General features: G+C 40.1%; 1 protein-coding gene across 1 annotated transcript in view; it reads left to right on the top strand.

Annotated features, from left to right (window-relative positions):
- Nucleotides 1-21,269, top strand: part of rab2a (RAB2A, member RAS oncogene family) — a 29,093-nt gene extending 7,824 nt beyond the window's left edge. The window contains exons 2-8 of the mRNA XM_005737574.1: nt 1,951-2,022; nt 3,706-3,773; nt 5,536-5,618; nt 7,910-8,002; nt 9,354-9,465; nt 15,439-15,507; nt 20,332-21,269. Of these exons, the coding sequence (XP_005737631.1) occupies nt 1,951-2,022; nt 3,706-3,773; nt 5,536-5,618; nt 7,910-8,002; nt 9,354-9,465; nt 15,439-15,507; nt 20,332-20,427 (593 nt within the window). The 3' untranslated portion in view covers nt 20,428-21,269. The remainder of the gene's footprint in view (nt 1-1,950; nt 2,023-3,705; nt 3,774-5,535; nt 5,619-7,909; nt 8,003-9,353; nt 9,466-15,438; nt 15,508-20,331) is intronic.
- The last annotated feature ends 640 nt before the right edge of the window (nt 21,270-21,909 follow it).

Genomic DNA, 21,909 nt, shown 5'->3' on the forward strand with positions numbered 1-21,909 from the left:
AATGTTGCTAAAGGTCAAAGCTCCACTGTTCAGGCTTTTGTGAGAGCTTTCCCATCAGTGTGTGAATGGGTGGATGGGTGGATGACAGGTTGTGTAGCGCTTTGGGGTCCTTAGGGACTAGAAAAGCGCTATAAAAATACAGGCCATTTACCATCATTAAAGATTTTGTTATTTGCCACAACTATGGGAGGTGGATATTTTTACTTGTTAGTGGATCACATTTGTTGAGTCATACTGGTGTTTGCTCAAAAAGCGCAATTTAATTATTCCACCTGTCAGTAATCCAGTCAACATGTTCCTTTTGTTGTCTGACAACCCAGCATGTATGTCCAAATTTTCCTCTGTGTGACGAGATCTGGTGAGAGCTAGACTGTTTGAAAGCACATTCACAGAAACCTATCACAGTCACTAATTATGACTCCAATTGTAGCCATGCTCTGCATTTAAAGACACAGCATGCTTTGATTCTAGGCCCCTGTAGACAGGTTGCTTTTGCTCTGTGTCACAGCCATCAAGCTGTTACCTCTTGTCAGAAATGAAAGGTTCTGCTATGTTAAAATGTATGTTAATTGCATTGTGGCTAATTAGAAAGATTGCTATTACTGTTTTGTTGCTTTAGTAGTGCAAGAGTGGCTATGAGCAGGTGTCTGTTGACTGACGGAGGTAACAATGACTTCACTGTTACACCTTTATTTAACTTTCTCGAGATCCCTCCATCCCTTACTAGCAACAGCGTCGTCGCACAGGCCCTGCTTAGCAACTTGTGACCCGTGGAAACCTTGGAAGAGGAAGACCATGTCGCACCTCCTTGAGTTTCTGCCAGCTACTGTCTCCTTAACGTTCTCTTTTATTCTCCTGTGGTCATCCCTCCCCCACTTCCTCCTCCTGTTTTTCTTCTTACACACACATATGTTCACACACTCCCAAACCCTTTGACTCCAAAGCCTTACGTACCATATTTGCTGAGTAAATCATTCTATACCAGCATTCTCCATTTTCTTGAATGTTCCTGACACTCTTGGTCTTTTTATAAAAGGGTTAAAATGGTATCAGGTTGAGTTGTTAAAGTTTCTTTGCTTTCAAATGCATCTCTTCACCAATAGGCATCCATATTCTTCCTTAAGGGATTCCTCACCGTAGCATATTAGCCTTGGAGGTGGCAATGGGTTCAAGGTGGCAGGAATTACGGCTGTATTTTTTTCTTCTTTTGTTTCCTTGCTTTCGTAACTGCTCTTCACTAAAGGAAATGTTCTTTTTACTACACACTTACACACACACATCTCAGTGACAAGTGACTAACTTTTTTAAAATGTTGTAGAAGTACTGTGGCACCAAACCTGTTGAGTGTGTTTGTCATGCTTCTAGATATTTGTGTTGAGGAAATTACAGCTCGCACTCGCTCTGAGAATCTGCTCACCATTTCCATCTGTAGTTTGTAATGCAGTTAAGTCAATGTGTCTTTGATTTAATGATTGCATTTGCAAACACCTGTCATCTGACTTCCTAACTCGCTGTTTCGCTTTGGGGTTTTTTTTCAGTTGAGAATAATATACCTAAAACAGAATTATGAACAATGAAAGTGTTGCTTTTGTAAGTGTTTGTGTATCTGTGGGAGTTTGCCACATTCAGAGCTGAAGGTATGTGTGGATTGCCATTGAAAATAGGCACGCTCATTAGTGCCCTTTTGGCTACATAAAAATTAGCCACCTTTTATAGCTCAGTTAGCTTGCTAATAGTTAGTTAACTGGAGCAAAGCTGATGAAATGGTGTGCTCCCTGCTGGGTCATTTGAACATGATGTTGACTCCAGTTGTCTCATATTAAAAATGTAAGAGTTGTAACTTGGTGTTTTGCCAACCTACAAACAGCAGTGGCTCTGACTTGTAGTGTATTTTATTGTCAGCATATGAATGAATCCCCTTTAATTCTGTTTGTGTACTTTTTTTTTCAGGTGTGGGAAAGTCATGTCTATTACTACAGTTCACAGACAAGAGGTTTCAGCCAGTTCACGACCTCACCATCGGTAAGACCACCTGCATCATTTATAATAAAGACATAAAGCATAATTAGATTACTTTTACTAATTAAACTTGATAGACTAGGTCAGACTAAAGTAAAGTAAAAGCAATATAGCTGATGCTATGTTAACAACATAAAAAACTAAGTAAAAAGTAATTAGATGCTGAGTTAACCAAAACCCTTCTGATATTCAGATAATTCAGATTTTACTGTGTACAACTCCAGTAGATTTGACAGAGAGGAATAACCTCTTACAATTGCATCCGTTACAGAAAATTGCTTGATTACTTTGTGCAGTATGAATGGCCATAAAGCCAGCTCTCAGCTTTGCAGTCTCCAGTGTTATTGAAATGCAGATGCTGCTCATTTTACGTTTTCGCTCGCTTCTTCATTTTTCCTCGACACACTTGTGTACCTGGTCTGTACCACCACAAAACGTCTGCCCCCTTCCTTCTTTCACACAGCCCTTCTTTGGATGTGATTGGCTGCACGGTGTGCCCATCAAAATAAAAACCCACCCCTGCCCTCTATGGATTCTCAGCAGTGCTGAGTTCCATAGTGCTGTTTAAATCCGAGTGGGTCAGCGGCCTAAGCCATATACTGGATCTCTTGCCAGCTCGTGTGATCTATGTACAATGAAAGAATGAGTTGGAAATCACATGCTTTGTAAAGCAGCTTCAGCCGGAACACCACCCCTGCTACAGGGGAGGAGCCACTGATAAATAAATAAATAAATAAAATATAAAGCCAATATTTACATCCAATTTTAGCCTTTGGCCTAAGAGCAGATATGTGATTTCAACTTCAAATTTGATCTTAAGCACAATGCAATGTATACTTTATTGTGTCTGTGGGGCAATTTATGTTGGGCTCAAAACACAGATGACCCAGTAATTATAGCAGCTATAATCCTTATCAAGTGTTATGCCATGTAGAAATTCAAACCTCAGATTACACACATTATGCATACCACTTGCGATCACTGGTTGTGTGACAAGAACAGCATGAAGCCATCACACAAGCCCCACAGCCTCCATCAGCATTATTTAAGATTGTAGATAAGATTGATTAAGGTTGTGTTTACATTGTGGTACTCTTCATGGTCTGTATAAAGGTGGATCTGGAGAGTATGAGATAAGTCCAAGTGGGTCCATCTCCTCAGCTTTGCTCATATTTAAAATAAAATGTCTGGCATCAGACCTCTCCACAAATCTCTCTTCCTGTGAACTAGGCTGAGGGATCTATACGCTTGTGCAGTAAGAAAAGCATAGCAGTGTCATTTGAAAATTGTAAAACTATTTCTGAAACTCTGTCATTGACCCCGATGTGCTGGGTTTGACTTCTCCAACAGAAATTATAAATGGATTTTCATCATCTCGGTTAAAATCAACAAATGGCCGATCTGCAAAGCTTTTGAGGTGTTTCAAGTACTTACTTGTCAAACTGCGATAATGTTAAGGACGTTATCCATATCCTGCACATTGCCTGCAGGCAGATGATAATGGATATTATATAGAATCGACCTCTAGCTTGAATACAGACGCATGTCTTTTTAAAAGCATTTGATTGCTATCAGAATCCATCAACAGATAATTAACAGTTAAGAAAAAAGTCTTCTGTGTAAGATCTGTGTAGCTTTTATTTAGAAAGGGTTATTCACCCATCTTCTGTGATTGTGTCTATGCAGGTGTGGAATTCGGCGCGAGGATGATCACTATAGATGGCAAACAGATCAAATTGCAAATCTGGGATACGGTAATACATATACTGTTTTTCTACCTTTTCTTTTTCAAACAGAAAATATAACTTGAATTTGTTTCCTCAACTGTAAGTGTATTTAAGTCTTATAAATGAAGGTTTCAAGCTTGTTAGTATAATGTGGCAGGAATGTATTGAATTTTGTTTGGCTTTTATTTTTTCCAAAAACTGCGACATTATTATTCTTTTATTATTATTTAACTTATGTGCAGCACTGCAGAGCAAGGACCCTTTTTGTTTGTTTGTTTGTTTGTTTGTTTGTTTGTTTGTTTGTTTGTTTGTTTGTTTGTTTGTTTGTTTGTTTATCTAAAATGCATGCCTGCATTATGGGACAGTCCCAGAAAATGATGTAACATTGTGACTTTTGGATTGGTGGACTGTGATTTTTCACAGCTTGCACTTACAGCTTTAACCAGCAGATGGCGTTAGAGCTCTGTGAATACCTGTTCTCTGATCTTAAGGAAGCAGTGTGAGAAAAGGGACCAGCATTTCAGTCCTGGTTCTCTGGTCCCAGGATAGTGCATTTTGGGGGGCCCACCAGTGAGATTATTGTCTTTAGCTGGTTTTCTGGGTTTGGCCAAAGTGAAAATCTCAGCAACAAATTTGATTTGTATAGTACATAATCTCCTAATAGTTAGAGAAACCACTTGGGTTATTGTGCAGGCTGCACTTGCCACATGTATGCTTGTGCGTTTCTTTATGCACGCCTGTTGACCAGATGGCAGACAGGCACAGCGTTCCCTCTCTTTCACCCTTATTTATCATTTATTCACTAATAGCATTACTGACTGGTTGACTGCTCCTTGAACATCTCGCAGACTGCTCTAGTGACCAGCTAACTTGGTGTTTGCTGCACTGGCTGACCAAACTTCTGAATGGCTTTCTATCTGGTTAACTTACCCAGCTTGTTGGCTGTCCTCACTAGTTTTCTGACTCACAAACCAACTGCTTCGCTGGGTGAGACGTTGACAGCCTGGTCCCCTGACTGGCTGAATGATTCACCTCCCTGTCTTTCTGACTGTCTGGTGTTCAGATGAGGTCAGAGCAGCATGGGACTTGCAGCTGCTAGGATAGAGTGTCGTTTTGTTTTCTGCTCGGGCTTGGACGAACACAGGCGACATTGTTACTGTACATTGAATAGCAAGAGAACATGAATAGATATTGCACTGGGGGGGGGGGGGTTGTAAGAATACCGGATGATGAAAATAATGAAGGAAAGATGTCTTTCTTCGATCACTCATCTTTTAAGTGATCGAAGAAAGACATCGAAAAAGTGAGATAACGAGGGGATGATAATAATGTAGTGGGGTTCACTGAACAAGGTGACCCAGAGAGCCAGCTTGACTAGCAGAGCTAGTCCTTCTGTTCATCATAAATATGGAGAAACAGCAAGGTTAGACATACAAGCAGAGAGAAAGAAAGGGATTGTGAAAGATAGATTGAGAATGAAAGAGAACTCTATTGTATCCGATTACAGGCTGTGCTCTGTCCTGTCCTCTCCCCAGCTGACTGAAAACCCAGAGCTGGACTCTGCTAGAGAATCAGGACTGATGTATAACATGTATTAGGACTAGACGACATGGGAGCTTGCAGAAGAGCTCAGCTGTTTGAATGAATTGCAGAGCTAAAAAAGCAGACCTGTGAAGCCAAAGTCTTTGTTGGGGCCCTTGAAAAACCGACAACTCTGCAGGTGTCTGCAGACATTTCAATTATTCAGCTTTCAATTTCTGTTTATTAATATATGCATGTGTTTCTCCAGGCTGGTCAGGAGTCGTTCCGGTCCATCACCAGGTCTTACTACAGAGGAGCGGCAGGAGCACTCCTAGTCTATGACATCACAAGGTAATGTCATGGTTCGAATTTGAGGAAAAGACAAACGGCTGCATGGTCTCAGTGGATGTCAGAATAGGTGATTTTATTATACATATGTACATACAGGCTTCTGAGTGGTTACAGAACTGTAAAACAGCTTTAAGCAAATAACAAGAATAATGCCGAACAACAATAGACTGATTAAAGTACTGATAATCTGTGTAGATTAATATTAACATAGATGTAGTTCAAAGATTATTCTGTCAACTGGTTCAACAATGGTAAATGATTAATGATTGATACTTCTGATTATAACTGTGATCATAAGAATACAAAATAAAATATCTCCTGGTCACAGTAACAATCCATCAGTCAATCATACACATGCTAGCTGAGTGTTTATAAGACACAATGCAATAGAGATGAACCGCAGTAGAACTACAGTCACATTACAAGCATCCTTTCCTCACTATGGATAATCTCCACTTGTATGTTATGAGCATGTTGTGATATCATCGTAGACTGTATATAAATGACTGGCGTCACCCGTTAGTTGCTAGTGTTGAATGCTAACCATTGTCATCTGCTGGCTTACCAGCTATCCCTGAAAGTTAAATTACAGCACTGATAAATGGAAGTGACCTTAGCGAGCTAAGAAACTAGCAATGAGGCTAGATCAGATGTTGTTGAAAGAGGTATCCCTAATACTTAATTTATCCAAAAGTTCTAAAGATACTAGTGTAAAAATCATCATGCTGCTGTTGAAAAAGAAAGGATGGCCAAAGTCGGTAGCGCATTTTAGCCGAGCTGTTTAAAACCCACCGGCAGTTCAACACTGTGAGCCATAGAAACATATATATTGTCATTTACTAGTTTAATTACCTTTAATTGTGATGATTGAGTTTCATATTCTTAAGGGGTTAAATGTTTTCTGTCCCATGACTTTTTGTCCAGGGTAATTCATTCAGGATTTCCACTCCACCAACTCATGATAATCTGTTTTCTTTGGAATATTTATGATCCCCAGTGGAAGAATCCTACCCTTCATAGCTCTGACATTCTATATGCAGTTGCAGTCAGTTGACTATGGAGTCAGCCCTTTTGTAGTCCTGAATTTTCTGTTACATAAACACATTTGCAATGGTAGACGCTCACATTAAACTGGCAAAAGTTTTGAGTAATGTTTGTGACAATATCCCTAATACACTCATCTCAGGCATATGTCCACCTGCTGTCCAAACCTAATGTTTACAAGGGTCAGTCAGAAAACAGTTGGCTTTAAGGGAGGGTGGCCGTAAAGGGGGAAGGGTTCAATGCTTGTTTTAGACAAAGAATGCACCAAGGCCTACTACAAGCTGAATAAGGATCATTTTGAATGTTGAGTCTCACAGAGTTGCTATAGTAGAGTGAAAAATAAAATGCTGGAAATGAGCAGAACAGATTTTGTTTTTCATTCAAGTATTATTAAGAACTGGGAAACTGGAGTCCACTGAAGAGACTTCAGACATCAGAGCTCGCAAAATCGCGAGCCCTGGAAATTATAGGATGAGCCGGGAAAAAAAGGCCAGTGTGGGGTCAGATATGTAATGACATCCTGTCAACTGTGATACGGTGATAAAGATTCATTATAGCAGTAGTTTATAGCTCAGTCTTAGTGCCAGTTGTACTGTCTCGAAGTGTTTTTGTTTTTTGTTTTTTTAAATCAGAACATTTTTATTATATATTAAGTTTTAATTCCAACCCTGTTGATTGTATGAATGAAATTTTCTGAAATTAAGAAAAGAAAATTCATTTATTCAGGTGCACTGGTGTGTTTTAAAGGCCCTGACCATTAACTGCATTGTGTTTGAAACCAGCTGGCGAATCGAGCTTTGATGATCTGTCTCTCTTTCGTCTCTTGTTTCCTTTCATGTGTTTGCTGTAGATACTCTAATAAAAGCAGCAATCCTAGTGAATGACAATTCATCTGTTAGTGCTCAGGTATATGAAGAGTTGAAAACTGTCTGGAGATGTATTCCCATCACATTTGTCACCTGTAAGAAATTAAACTGAAGCAATAATTATTGCGAATAATGTGCATAAAGGAGTTACAGAGGTAGATGTATATTTTTCAGGATGAGGGAGTTTTCTGTTTAAATAGTTGGCATAATTGCAAGAGGAAGTGGCACACACATCAGTCACCAATTTAAAAGGAAACGGCAGATCTGTAAAATCAGTTATGTTTATGCGTCTGCGTGACAACAGCTGCTTTATCTGGCATGCTTTCAGTTTGATCTCAATGCAGTCATAGTGAAACCATCAATCTGTGCTCGTTTGAACAGAAGGGACACTTTCAACCACTTGACGACCTGGTTAGAGGATGCCCGCCAACATTCCAACTCCAATATGGTCATCATGCTCATTGGCAACAAGAGGTAACATGTTTTTTAGTTTGTTAGTTTGCCCCCCTCCCCCCTTCTACGGTGATGGCTGCCCACTGCCCTACATAACGCTGTACCATTAATAGTGTGTTTTACAACATGTTGCTGTGTAACGATGACTTGTCTGACTTTGTTTTTTATGGCTGAGGCTGGTCATAATTTTACACTGTCACTAAGTGTGTAATTCAGTCACTTCTGCTTTTCTCCCCCAGACACACTCTGTGCTCAAGCTTACATAACACACCACCATGTAAGAAACTTGTCACAACAAGTGACGTCCATTGCTAAATGTGCTTTAATATTTACAACTTACATGAGGAAGTTTCTTTCCACAGTTCTCTTCAGCTGGTATTGAACAAACTGCTTGCTCACTCATATTCTGTAAAATGACAGTTTCCAAAAAATGTAGCTTTTGATACAATTACAGACACATTGGCATTAACTCTGCTGTTTAAAAAGACATTTACTTTGTGTGATCTGAGGTGGAATTGTTGAATTTAGAAAACGGCAATCTACACTAAGCTAGCAGTAAGTTAGCCACCTAAAAGCAGAAGGCATTACTCTCTTACTCTCTGCTGCTAGACATTTCCCAGTCAAGACCTTAAAGTAGCTTCATGATATCATGAAGTAGCAATTCAATTCAATTTTATTTATATAGTCCCAAACCACAACATCAGTCACCTCAACGAGCTTGAGGATAAGTTTTCAAACAAGAAAATGTTCATTTGATATATGTTATATGTCCGGTTTTGCCGTGTGTTTAAAAAAATAAAATAAAATAAAATCCTTCCAAAATGTCTTGGATCTTTATCCAGATCAACTCCAAAATCTAATCACTTCTGAGTTGTTGGGCTAATCCCAGTGTCTGGTAAAATGTTTGTGTAAATCCATCCATGACGTTCTAAATAATCCCACTAGTAAACAGACAAGCCAAATGTAGGTACAGATTTCTTGGGATTTACAAAGAGAGCATAAAATGTTTAATTTGTTTTTGTTTAATTTATATTTCTCATCATTTTGATGCAGAATGGAAATAATGGCTTTAATTTTTCTTAAATGAGTAGTTACCAGAAGTACACAAAATACAAGCCCCTGACAAGAATGGACCCAGAGAAAATTCAGTTGCACGCTATAGTTGTAATGACTTTGGCTACAAGGGTGCTTCATTTTTAAAAAACATAGTTTAAAGTGATCTTCTGCAATTTCTACCAAAACTGCTTTTGTAAAATCAGTAATCCTGTAGCAAATAAGGATACACGTGACCAACACTGAACTGCCTAGCAATTTAGTTTGTAATTCATGGCTTGCTACATCATTTTATAATTGATTGTATCTATTGTTTTAGTGACCTGGAGTCAAGGAGAGAGGTGAAGAAAGAGGAAGGTGAAGCATTTGCCAGAGAACATGGACTCATATTCATGGAGACCTCAGCTAAGACTGCCTCTAATGTAGAGGAGGTAATTCCATACACGCAACCCTACCAGCTTTCACCACCTATTTATCTGAATTAGGAATTTGCCTTGGAGGTCAGCATTATATTTGAATATATTTTAGGAAGTCTTTATAATCACAGTCAGCTGGTTGTGATGGTGGTTCATCTGAAGATGGTGATAGCCCTGCTAAATATCTGCTTATTGTGAGTATGTTATCACATATGGACTGTATATAAAAAATCAGCATAACTTGCTGGTGAGGCCAACATGGAGGGTCTTTAACTTGCTTTCTTTTTAATCACCAGCAGGGGGAGAGTTCTTTCTTTCTTTCTTTCCTTTTTTTTTTTTTTTTAAGGAGTTTAGTTTTATAGAAATATATTTTTAAAAAATGGCCCCCAGCTTCCTCAATCTGGTCTAGATTCTGATCTTTTTGTGTACACCATACTTGTTGTTTTGTATCACATTTAGTTAAAAGGGAGAGGAAGGATATGATTTAGGGTGGACCTACCTTGTTACTGATTCTTGGGTGTGCTGTGTCCCTCAATTTCTGAGTCAGAACCCACCCTTTGCTCAGTGTCCAGACACCAAGACTTTAACTGCCAAAACACTCACATTGCAGCACTGCAACAGGACTAGCTACAGGATTGCAACGAATAGCTACAGCCATCTTGTATATACAGTCTATGCATTCAGCCCAGTTTGGGAATTTTCATGCATAATCATATATTCCTTTCTCAGATATATAAAATCTCCAAAGTAACAATATGGATGGAAAAATATTTTGTCCATTGAATTAGTAAGATTTGTAATTTATTAGCCAAGTTGCAGCTGTGTTTCTGAAGCAAACATACAGACAAAACAAATTTTCCTTCAGGTTTAATTTGTATTCAAAATTACTATTCAGGTCAGATAAATGCTGAAAACCAACCTATAAAGAATTCATAGACTTCATGCTGTTTGTGGAACACATTAATCAAGCACAATTCATCTTTGTCCTTTTATAGGTCCAAAGTACATTGTAAGTTTCTAACGTAAATCTTCTAGTTAAGTCAGTTTTTCCATTCTTACACAAACTGAATTTTAAATGCTTGTTATTTTTAAAAGATGTGCAAATATGTCTAAAAATATAACGGTACCCTTTCATTTTCTTACACGCCCCTGATATTCTTGTATTTACCATTCAGTGCATTAGCTTTAACAAATTACCTGTAAAAAGTTTTATTGGGGCTCAGAAACACAGTAACACAAAATCAACTTTGTGTCTAACTTGCAAACTCACACTCACAGTCTTCCTCGTCAGTTGGTTTCTGGCCTGAAAAGCCTCAACATTTGTAATGTTGCCACATTCATCGTCTGCAGCCAGAAAAGACCATATTTTGACAGTAGGGCCAAATGCAAAGTTATCAGCTAACAATGGGAATCTTGGTTAGAGAACTGCATACAAAAACTGTATGGATGCAACATGTAGACACAGAAACCTGATCAACAAAATGTACAGAAACTGGAGTAAAAGATGTTTGAATGTCTCAAGCGGCAGGCCTGAGGATTTGTCTGATAATTCCTTAAAATTCGCCACCAGAGGTCATGACTAATAGACCACAATCAGGTGGCTGTGTTGCCACAACTCTAACTTTAAAGCTTAAAAAACAGGTAAGATACTTTTTAGCGATTGCGAGATTGTTTATAAAATAGAAAACTGGAACTGCCTATAAAAAGTTTTCGGCAGTTCCACGATAGCTTAATTTACCAGCCCTGGATGTGGCGACTTGTTTACTGCCAATAGCCTTAAACACTACATAACTTTTTTTTTAAATGACCAGCAATAACTGTTGTTCCAATAAGACTTGTGGTTTTATAGAAGTCTGTCAGAAAACAACCCTCTGCTCTGACCTTCACTAACCCTTTCCTTCATAGTCTCAGTCATCCAAGCCCATGGTGTAAGTGTGAAGTATTTTAAAAGTTAGACAAGAGAAGATTGTCCAGGATGTTATCGTTGTGATTGAAAAGTTGTTACCCAAATAGCGTGGTTTCTCAGTTAGACACACCCCTGGCTCGTCACATCTGGCTTCAGAACACCAAAAAAACACCATGTAAATGATTTTCCACTCTCTGTGAAGAAGACGCTCAGTCGAGGCTTCAAACCTGCACTTTACAATCCATTGGGTGACATCCATCTTTCATATACCTGTCTATGCCAACAACACATGTATTTCAGAATCAGAATACTTTATTGATCCCTGGGGGAAATTATTTATTTTTTTGTTACAGTGCTCCATTATAAACAAACATTGACAAGACAGACAATAGGCTAACTAAGAATAGTACAATATATATATTTCACTTATTAATAAATAGCTGAAAAGAAACATGTGTAGTTGTAGCAGTAAACAGTGTGTTAAGTGGATGGATTGTACAGGGAGATGGCCACAGGCAGGAAAGATTTCCTGTGTCGTTCAGTGGTGCTTTTCAGTACTCTGTCTCTCACTGAACGAGCTCCTGTGACTGACCAGCATGTCATGGAGTGGGTGGGAGGTGTTATCCAACATTGTCTTTATCTTGGACAACATCCGCCTCTCCGACACCACCTTGAGGGAGTCCAGCTCCATCCCCACAACATTACTGGCCTTACGAATTGGTTTATTGAGTCTGTTGGCATTTGTTTTTACATGTTCCATGATAAACAAGTCTGTGCACATTTTGGATCACTAGTAAAAGTCAACACAAATTTTTTTTCTTGTTATAATGTTCTGTGTCACAGATTTAACATTTGACTAAATTCCACATCAGACTCAAACCTCCTGATTAACCAGCAGTGTCAAGGATCACAATGGTGGTGTATAACCTTACCAGCCTCACAGTAGTATCACAAACTCCAGTTGGCACTCTGAGCATCCTTCTCCACCCCTGAGAGAGAGACACCCCTGGTGATGTTGTGTGTAATGAATGCATGGCGTCGTCTTCTGGGACCCCTCTCTCACTTATCCAATCACATAAATCCTATCCTACACAGTGCAGCATGCAAGCTAGGAGCACGGCGCTGTATGTTCATGTGTGGGTGGGTGTCAGTGGTGATTTGGTTTTGGGTTTTTTTGGGTGTGTGTCTTGTTTTGCTTTTATTTCCCCCCAATCTCTCCTTCGTACCGTCTTACGCCTGGCCTATATCATGCAAACACATCCACCAACACCACTGATGAGTCGAGTCCTCTCTTGGGTTAAGATAAGGGGGAGGTGTGCGTGTGCGTGTGCGTGTGCGTGCATGCGCGCGTGTGTGGTATGATTAATTTGTCTCATTAGTGTCCTCTGAATCCTCCTGATACCACTCCTCTCCACCCTTCCCTTCATCTCTCCTCGCTCCATCCCTCCTCATCCCTTGACGTCCATCATTTGCTCTTTAGCTCTCCTCCTTTACCTCCCCCATCCTGCTCCACGATTCCTTTCTTCCTCCCCCCTCCTCCAACGTGTCTTCCTGCCCTTTTTTATTCATTTTATCCTCCCCCAATTCCCTCCTCTCCTGCTCTTCAACCCATCGCCTCCCCTCCTCTCTCGAGCAGTATATCAACCGGTTATAGTTCATACATATTCATAACCTCCACCCCGCCTCCCCTCACAGCGACATTCAGCAGCCAATCAGCATGCTGGGTTTGTCGTCAGGGTCTGTGGGTGGACATTGAGGCTGATAGGATGGTCCTTACAGATAGATGGAGAGAAATTGCTGTAAGCACCTTTTCATCATCTCTTCTGCCCACCCTTCCTTCACTAAGATCCTAACCTTAACCTCTGCTCGCTTCTGTTCTTGTTCACCAGTCTTTCTTCTTATATTTCTTCACCTCTGCTGGGTTTTTTTTGTTTTTTGCCCACTGATTAATTGCTTGTTTACTGTATTTAATTTTTTTAAAAATATTTTTTCCCAGTATTCTGTTATCAGCCATGTAATGGTTTTTCACTCTCTATTCTTTGCCCTATCACCATCTATAAATCTTCTGTAGTCACCTCAGTTTTCTCCCTCTTGTTTTCACTTTCTACACATATCTGCAGGTCCATTAGTTTAACTCAAAAAAAGAAAGTCTAAGTACATTTGATGGTAAAGAGGGTGCAGTGATGAGTTGAAGAAGGGAAAGAGGACAACATGAGGAGGACAGAGTACACTAGAGTGCACCCTTGGGCTCAGTCTATTTCCGACAGGGTGTCAGATAGAAGTTCAGGACATATTTTCAGTTCTTGAACATTCCTTTTTTTCTGATGAGGCTTAGTTTTGACTGCCATTACTTATATGAGCCGGCATTGTTAGATCATTTCTACATAGAGTGAAGGTTATGACATCTGAGCTGGTGTCGCATTTCTAGTTATCCCAGCTGCTCTTGAGCTCGGACCCTTGAGACAGAAAGACTCCCCCTGGAGACGAATGCATCGATACCGTAGTCATAGGCCGGTCGCTCAGGGAGATTAATTCTACTTTATTCAATCATCTTTGATCCTTGCTGTGCTCTTAGTAAGCCCAAAGTAAGTGTGTGTGTGTGTGTGTGTGTGTGTGTGTGTGTGTGTGTGTGTGTGTGTGTGTGTGTGACAAACTTTGTATTGTCTGCTTGTGTGTTCTGCTCAGATCTCTCTTGCTGATCTGCTCAAAAGGGCAACTGCATCTTCTAACAAGGTCTTACGCCATATCGCCTTAACTTCTCAAAGCTGGCTTGAAGGGCTTGGATAGTATTTGCAGAACAATCATACTTCTCAGTAGTAGTGTACATCATAAGCTCTTTAAGCCTTAACAAAACACAATTTTGAGAACATCTTCCAAAGAGCTCAGGGGTGCCAAAAGCCCCAATTTTACTCTTCTTTCTTTCTGTCTATATAATTTGGTAAATTGCAAGTTATGATAAATGTGTAGCTCTGAAGTCAAATATGAGATATCTTTAACATGTTTGAGCTAATTTGTTCAAAGAATCAAAACACAAAAACACCAGACATAACTCCCGCTGAATTTACATGTGAGAAGCATAGACTGAATATAAAAGATGGACCTACATGCCTTCTAATGAGCTGTTAGAGGCTGCAGAGTTATGCAACTGTGTGCTTACATGTTAGAAACATAGCTTGCAGAAGAAGCCTTTTAAACTTTTAAGTTGTTTTTGTTTCTTTTTCTGAGGGTTTATTTTATTAGATTGTCATTTTCTACATGCAGCTTTTATGTCGCATGCAGCATGATGTCACCTTTTTTTTTTAAATCTTTCTTTAGGTTGACTTTTTTTTTCTTTACTAATTTTAGGGTTAACTTAGCATGCAAATACTTAACATTATTTTAGAAGCATGACTAATCATACAACACTTTATGAAATGCATTTACTTAAGACTGATATTATCTGCTTGTGGATTCATTGGTGTTAGTGTGTTTGTTGTCCAATAAGTAACTTAAAGGTTTGAAAGGATTTGTTTGTGCTTTAAATAGAGAGCTGAAGTCAAGGTACGTCTGACCTAGCCTAGCAGTTAGCATTTTTTCCAGAGTAAGCACAGCTGCGCAGACATTTTATGCCTTTATCATGTGGAGACTGCACCATTGAACACAGATTTTTTTTGGTTATCATTTGCCTGCCAGGTGTGTTTTTCCACTCACACAAACTTGTGAATTTATTTGTGTTCAGCAGCCAACACTTAAATATAGATCGTCTGACTTTGTTACTTGCACTTGACACACCTATATGGAATATTTAACAGATCAGTTCATGCTTTGTGTCACTGATGTGAGAGAGGGCATAAAACTGGGAGTGGTAAGTTCACTGTGATGTCAAGTTTCAAAGTTCTGTGAGGTGTTTTTGAGCTGTGACGGGAAGCTCGGGCTGCAGCTGAACAGTAAATGGCTGAAAGTCAGAGCCTGGTTATGTTACTGAAACTTGAATTTGCTTTGCATTCCTAATGACATGAGGCTCATTTATAGGAGTCAGCATAAAAAGATGGTTTTAACCTTCCTGTCCTCTCTGTCTGTTTCACTTCCTGTCTCTATGGCAGGCTTTCATCAACACAGCCAAGGAGATCTATGAGAAGATCCAGGAGGGAGTGTTTGATATCAACAATGAGGTGAGATACTGTGTTCCTCCTGTGTTGGGTTTTTTTCCCTCCCTGAGCCGCCTTCTCTCTTCTTTGTTCTTCTCTTTCCTTCCCCTCTTCTTCCTCAGTGTGGTTTTGCAGCAGTGTGTGTGGTTTGCCATGCTCCCTCTCTTTCAAAAAGAAGGGGAAAAAAGCCCTCCACTCAGCTTCCTTTGACTGCAGCCAAGCAAAACTCCCAGTGTTCCTCCTCTCCTCTGCTCTATTTTCCACACACACTCTCTTCACTTCTTAGTTTGCGCTCTCTCCCTGTCTCAGTCTCCCTGTCTCACTCTCTCTGTCTCTCTCTCGGCATCTTGCCAGCTCATAAATTCCTCACATCCCACAAGGTCTCAGTCATTGGGCAAGAAAACAAACACTCAGCCAGCCAGTCAGACTGGAAGCTGCCCATCCAGCCAAATAGAAAGTTTGTGAACCAGACATTGAGATTCATATCATCATCTTAGTGAAAGACTAAGTGTAAGAAAGGCTAATTTCACATAAAGAGTGCAAAATCCAAACACTCAGAATCCATTCATTAGAATTCAGAGCACTATTATTTATACAGCGTGACAGGAGTGAACTCAAAGTGCTTTCCCAGTGTAGGAAAAAGGATTAACATTCCAAGTATGGAAAAACATACGGAATAGACTGTGACAGCACTGAATAGTGAGTTTAAAAGGAGAAGGATGTATACAGATTCAAATTGGGGGAAAATGGAATAAACAATTACAATAAATAATAAAAATGGCTAACTGTAATAGAAATGCACTGACTGCAATTTTCTTGGCCAATTTGTCTTTTGGATTTTGGTTTTTTTTTTTGTGGGGGTTTTTCCTTCTTGTTCTCCCAGAAGTATAAGCTCCCTTGTCACAAGGGGTCACCACAGCGGGTAGCTCCGGATGTTTGATTTGGCAGAGTTTTACACCAGATGCCCTTCCTGACACAACCCCAAAGGGGATTTGTGTCTTCTGCCGATACCGATTTTAGCTGATTCACGTTTTCTATCTATGAGCTCTGACAGCATATACAGACTAAATAATTACATTATTATTTTTTTCTTGATAAAAGAAATCCCTCAATTTTACAGAAAAATGCAAGTTATAGTTACTCATTGTGGTTAAAGTCAGGACCTGTTAACACAAATATCATTGTAGGTTCAAGATCTTTTTCCACATTATTAAACATATTTAGTTATAAACTTAAACATGACACAAGCTTTTGTAACATCCACAGTTGATAATACTGCCTACAATGCTCTGATTGGCTTTGATAATAATGCAACCCCATGATGAATCTCTGAAGGTAAATCTCCATCGAGAGGCTAATATCAAGTTCACTGTGGACGTGCACCAAGTCGGCTATCCAGTCCAGATGGTTATGTCCAAATTGTGAAGCACATAAATGTGTTTCCTGTAGTCACATGATGTAAGTCGTGTAATGGTTCTCAAACACACACACATATGCAGAGTGCCAGAGTTTGGTGCCTGTCAGGCTCGCCAGCCCTCAAGTACAGGCAGTGGGCAGGCAGAGCTGGAGGAAGCCAGCCACAGAGTGTTTTTGTTATTAGTAACAGTAAGACGGAGCGAAGGCAGGCCGGCCGGCCAAACCACATCAGCTGACTGGCTGCGAGAGAGAGGGAAGCCCCACCAGAAATGTTGGCAGTCACTATGAGAAAACACACACTCACTCTCACACACACATGGCCTTAGCTCAATAAATGTGATTTAAAGGCATACAGGGTTTCCCAGAGGCACTACTGCTACTGAATGTAGGAGGGGGGGTTACAGTGAGAGGAGGAGATAAATATATACAGAGGCAGAGAGCGAGGGAGGCTGAGACTGTGCTACAGCCACACAGAGAGAGACATGATGAAACACAGAGGGAAAGTGAGCACTACAGTACAGAGAGAGGGAGGGAGAGATGAAAGTGTCTCCCTACCACCCACCTGCCTCTCTTTTTCCTCGTTTCTTTTCTTTTACAAGTGCTTTTCTTTTTTTCCCCCAGCGTCCTTGAGTGCTGCTGGTGTTTCCTTTTCTTTTGTGCTACGCAGCAGCACCTGTTGCTTCCTCTGTGATGAGATCTAATAGGAGCTCCCACAGGCACAGTTCAGTGTTAATCTCACCATGAAAGCTATAACACAGTCATTCTGAGGTGGCTTTATTTAGTCCAATACTGCGATTGCACTTTTTTGTTATAGCTGGGCCTGTTTTTCCATTTCATTGAGCTATACAGTATATGACTGTTTTTGTGTTTTTAAAAAAACGAAAAGAGAAGAAATCTATGATGCGAATTAGATATTTGTTAATCTAACTGTGGCTAGACACCGATAGTAATCCTACAGTTTCATTGTACATGTACAATGACAATAAAGGGCTATTCTATTCTGTAACTTTAGCTACACTGTGAATGATGCTATGATGCTATTAGTTGGATGAATAAAGTGGACATCAAGGCATTGGTTTGAAGCCTTATCCTGTTAAACATACTTCACCACGGGACTACATTCAGACCCAAAAAAGTTTTCTGGTTAACTTTGTTACTGCCGACAGTTGCCAGCTTGCATAGCTCACTGAGCTCAGCTGCATGTTCACACGCCACTTTCTCCTAGCTTTAGCACACCTGTTGTTTGATAGGGGCCTGGTCCCACTATGGGCACAGTGAGAGACATCGAAAAGTCTGCGAAGGAGTGTTTGCTTAAACTCTCTTTCAGGTGACAGCTTTAAATTCCTGTATGTTGCAGTAACATGAACCTTTAAGAATAATATAAACTGGTCTGCCTTGTTTTACGTGACATCTTACAGACTGGAAAATGTCACAGGTAACTGGGTAAAGTGGTACCAGGACCAACACTGTCATGTCTCCGAAATGGCAAATAGGTCAATAAAATGGGTAACAACAACAGCAAACAAAAAAAAGGACAAAAATCCCTGCTTATTTTAAAATATATTTCCTAATAGTGCCGATAGAAATACCTGCTCTTACCTTCCAAACTGTGCTGTTTACTTTGTTGGACATCAGCTGTTGCTTTCCGTCCCTCCCCTCCAGACTCCAGGTTCAGTTAGTAATGCTTTAGCACTTTTCTACTCTGAGCACTTAAAGACTCAAAGATGAATTGATGCTGTGGTCTCTCACGCTGTCAATGATTATTTTTATAGCTGCAACGAAAGCACTGTGCGCTAGGGCTGGGCCATATCATACCGTTCACAGTAATACCGGTATAACGTTGGGCAACAATAAGAAAATGAAATATCGCGATAGAATATGGGTAAAACGCGCATGCACAGTGCCTTTGTTTTTGTACGCACATGGAGTGACGGAGAATGAGAAGGGCGAAAGCGGATCGTTGGATGAAACTGATGAACCAGAACTGGTTTGTAAAAATGCTGCAACTTCAGTGGTGTGGAACTGGTTTAGCTTTCGTCCATCAGATACACAACAAAGCACTATTTTTGGTAGAGCATGCTAGCGGGCCGTCGTTATTACCGTGTTTTTTGGAAAATACGGCGCGCTTAAAATCAATCCTTTGATTTTTCTGAAAATCGACAGAGCCCCTTATAATCCCGTGTGCCTTATGTATGAACTCTGGTTGTGTTTACTGACCTCGAGACGATTTTATGTGGCGCTCGAAAATCTGTCAAATGTTTTAGTACGACTTTGCTAAGCTACGAACCCGCACCGCTTGATGGATTGTCGGAGAATTACAGCTATCGTAGGCAGCCTCGCGGAGTGATACGTACTGTGCTTCAGCATAATATTACCGTACTGTGTGTGTATAAGCTCTTTTTAAGTTTTGTGGATATTATACATGGTTATGCTGAGGACATGTCGACCAATTTCCACTGGAAATGCCTTTTGGTTAAACTGTCAGCGAGGAATTTGCACTGTTAAATTTTTATATAACTTTAATGCACGTAAAAAAAACAGCTGCTTGTTTAAGTGAAAATACATTGATGGTTTTTTTGCACTAATAAAGTTGTGGAGTTGTAAAGTATTTTGTCTAGTGTCAATTATATCGTCAGTTATATCGTTATCGCAAATTTTCAAATGTATATCGTGATAAATATTTTTGGTCATTTCGCCCTGCTCTACTATGTGCTTGACTGAAAGGTGATGTCTGTGGCCTGATTTTGACTATATTTACAAGTTAAATGGTCACTCAAAGAAAGACAGAGGTGTCTTTACTTTCTTCTGCCACACTGCTGCTCTCACTCTGAGGCCTCACTGATAAACACAGCAAACACTGTGGTGCTAGATACCACTGTGAAGTAGGAAACTTTATGTGGATTTTATTTAGCTGTGGGCTAAAATCCACTAATAGGGTTTGACAAAGGAGACACAGTACAGTGTTTTCACATGCTGAACAAGCAGAGTTCCCAATTCTCAAAAATTAAAATCCAATGCCTGCCCAAGCGATGACTATCAGAATCACTGAATATTTGGCTAAATCATTAGTGGATTTACAACCATGACTTATTATTCATGCTTGCAAATTAGTTTGTGATTATTTTAGTGAATCCAACTTTTGTATAGGAACAGGTCTGTGCTATGTGTGAGAAGAGGTAGTGAGTAAAACACTAAAAATAGTCCATCTAGTATTTAAATTGGATGTAGAGTCATGGTTCTCATGTTTTATGTAGACCGGAGAGAAAATAAGTGACCAGCTTGAACTAAACAGACAGGTGTCAGTATGAAATGTACAAAGAAATAATGAGGCCTCCCACAAGCATGTAATGGTGACATGGAGGCTTTATTCTGTTCTTGTTCAGATGAGATTTTTTATTTACCTTTGGTCTCTTTGTGTTTGTGTCCACCCAGGCTAACGGTATTAAGATTGGACCCCAGCATCCCACCACCAACTCCACACTGTCCAATACCCAGGGAGGCCACCAGGCTGGAGGGGGCTGCTGCTGAAGCCCCAGAACGCGCCTCCTTAACCTCCAGCCTCGACCCTTCCTCCTCCTCGCCTGCTCCGACCCTCTTGCATTTCTACAGAAATGTCCAGGCTCTCTTAACAGTTTAACCTCTCTCTCTCTCTCTGTCTCTCTCCTGCTGCATTTTTTTCGCTGCATCTCATCTCCCCCGAGTCTCTTAACCATTTTCATGAGGTCTAGGAGCTGCACCCCAACCAGTCATCCTGCAGGTTTACGAGGACAGAGTCCGCCTCACCTGCAGATGTGCCCACCTAATTTGTAGTTTTTCCTCAGTAGATTTTGGTTAGACACCTATCGGAGTGTTATTCCAGCAGTTCCTCTGAATTCTTTTGGGTGTTGTTGGGATGATTCAGTGCCGCAGGATCGCAAAGCTCTGCGGTGAGTCGACTTTGTCAAGATGGAGACATGACCGAGGGTAGACGTGAAACACTCTTAACTGGCTGGTTATATGGAATAAAGCGGGCGCTGTGTTTTGTCTATACACACATCTGTACATGTTTTTAAAGACCGTGTTGATAGCAGGACATGTTTCAACACGCTGAGTCAGTTTTCATTCTGTGCCTGTGTGTATAGGGATGATACAAGTATTCCACTGTCAGTCTGTGAGGTGGGGGAGGCTCCAAGTCGTTCTGTATTTTGTCCATAAAAAAATGTGCAAATCATGTCCTTTTTGTCCTTCCTTTTCCCTGCTTTTTGTCCTTGTTCTCTCTCTGTCCTTGTGCCCTTTTTGTTCATTTGCAGATGATTTGTATTACTGAACACTAAAAACTGCTTACAGTGTTTTAAACCACATGGAGAGAGAATAAAAGACCAAACTGTTGAGCGTGAACACGGATTCTTTGGGAGAGATGTAAAAAAGAAAAACAGGAAAGTTGAAATGATAAAGGGATGTCGAGAGCAGTGGTTACCATGATGAAGTTATGAAGTTTTAGGAAAAATTAATTTGTAATTTAGGATTTGGGGGGGGGGGTGTTTTTCTTATTATTTTTCTATATTTATCAGGCGCTTTTTTTTTTTGTGTGTGTGTATATAGATCTTTAGATTTCTGTGGCTTTTTTTGAGCTGAAGCTTGGCATGTTGTTGTGGTCTAGTTATTTCTACACCATGCGATGGAATAAAAGAGCCTTCAAGCAGCTTTTTAGCGTTTTAAACAATTCTCATTTAAACCCAAAGGTACCGAGCTGCCCTGTTATATTAGGGTCGATGGTGTCCTTTCTTTTAAATGACAAGTATGAATGATAACAAGCTGTTAACAGGGGTGCACAGAGGCATTCACAGTCCCTGGTGGAGAACGGACTCCAGCTGAAAATGTCAAAGTGAGCTAAGATTTCCGCCCAGAGTTAGCCTGCAGATATATAATGTATACTGTTTAGAGCTTGATCGATGGCTGCTGCAATGTTTTTTTTGTTTTGTTTTGGGGGTTTTTTTGGCTTCAAGATCCCAGATGGAATGGCACCGTTTT

Source organism: Pundamilia nyererei, unplaced genomic scaffold (assembly GCF_000239375.1).
Source record: "Pundamilia nyererei isolate P.nyererei 1_Seehausen unplaced genomic scaffold, PunNye1.0 scaffold00077, whole genome shotgun sequence".
NCBI lineage: Eukaryota > Metazoa > Chordata > Actinopteri > Cichliformes > Cichlidae > Pundamilia > Pundamilia nyererei.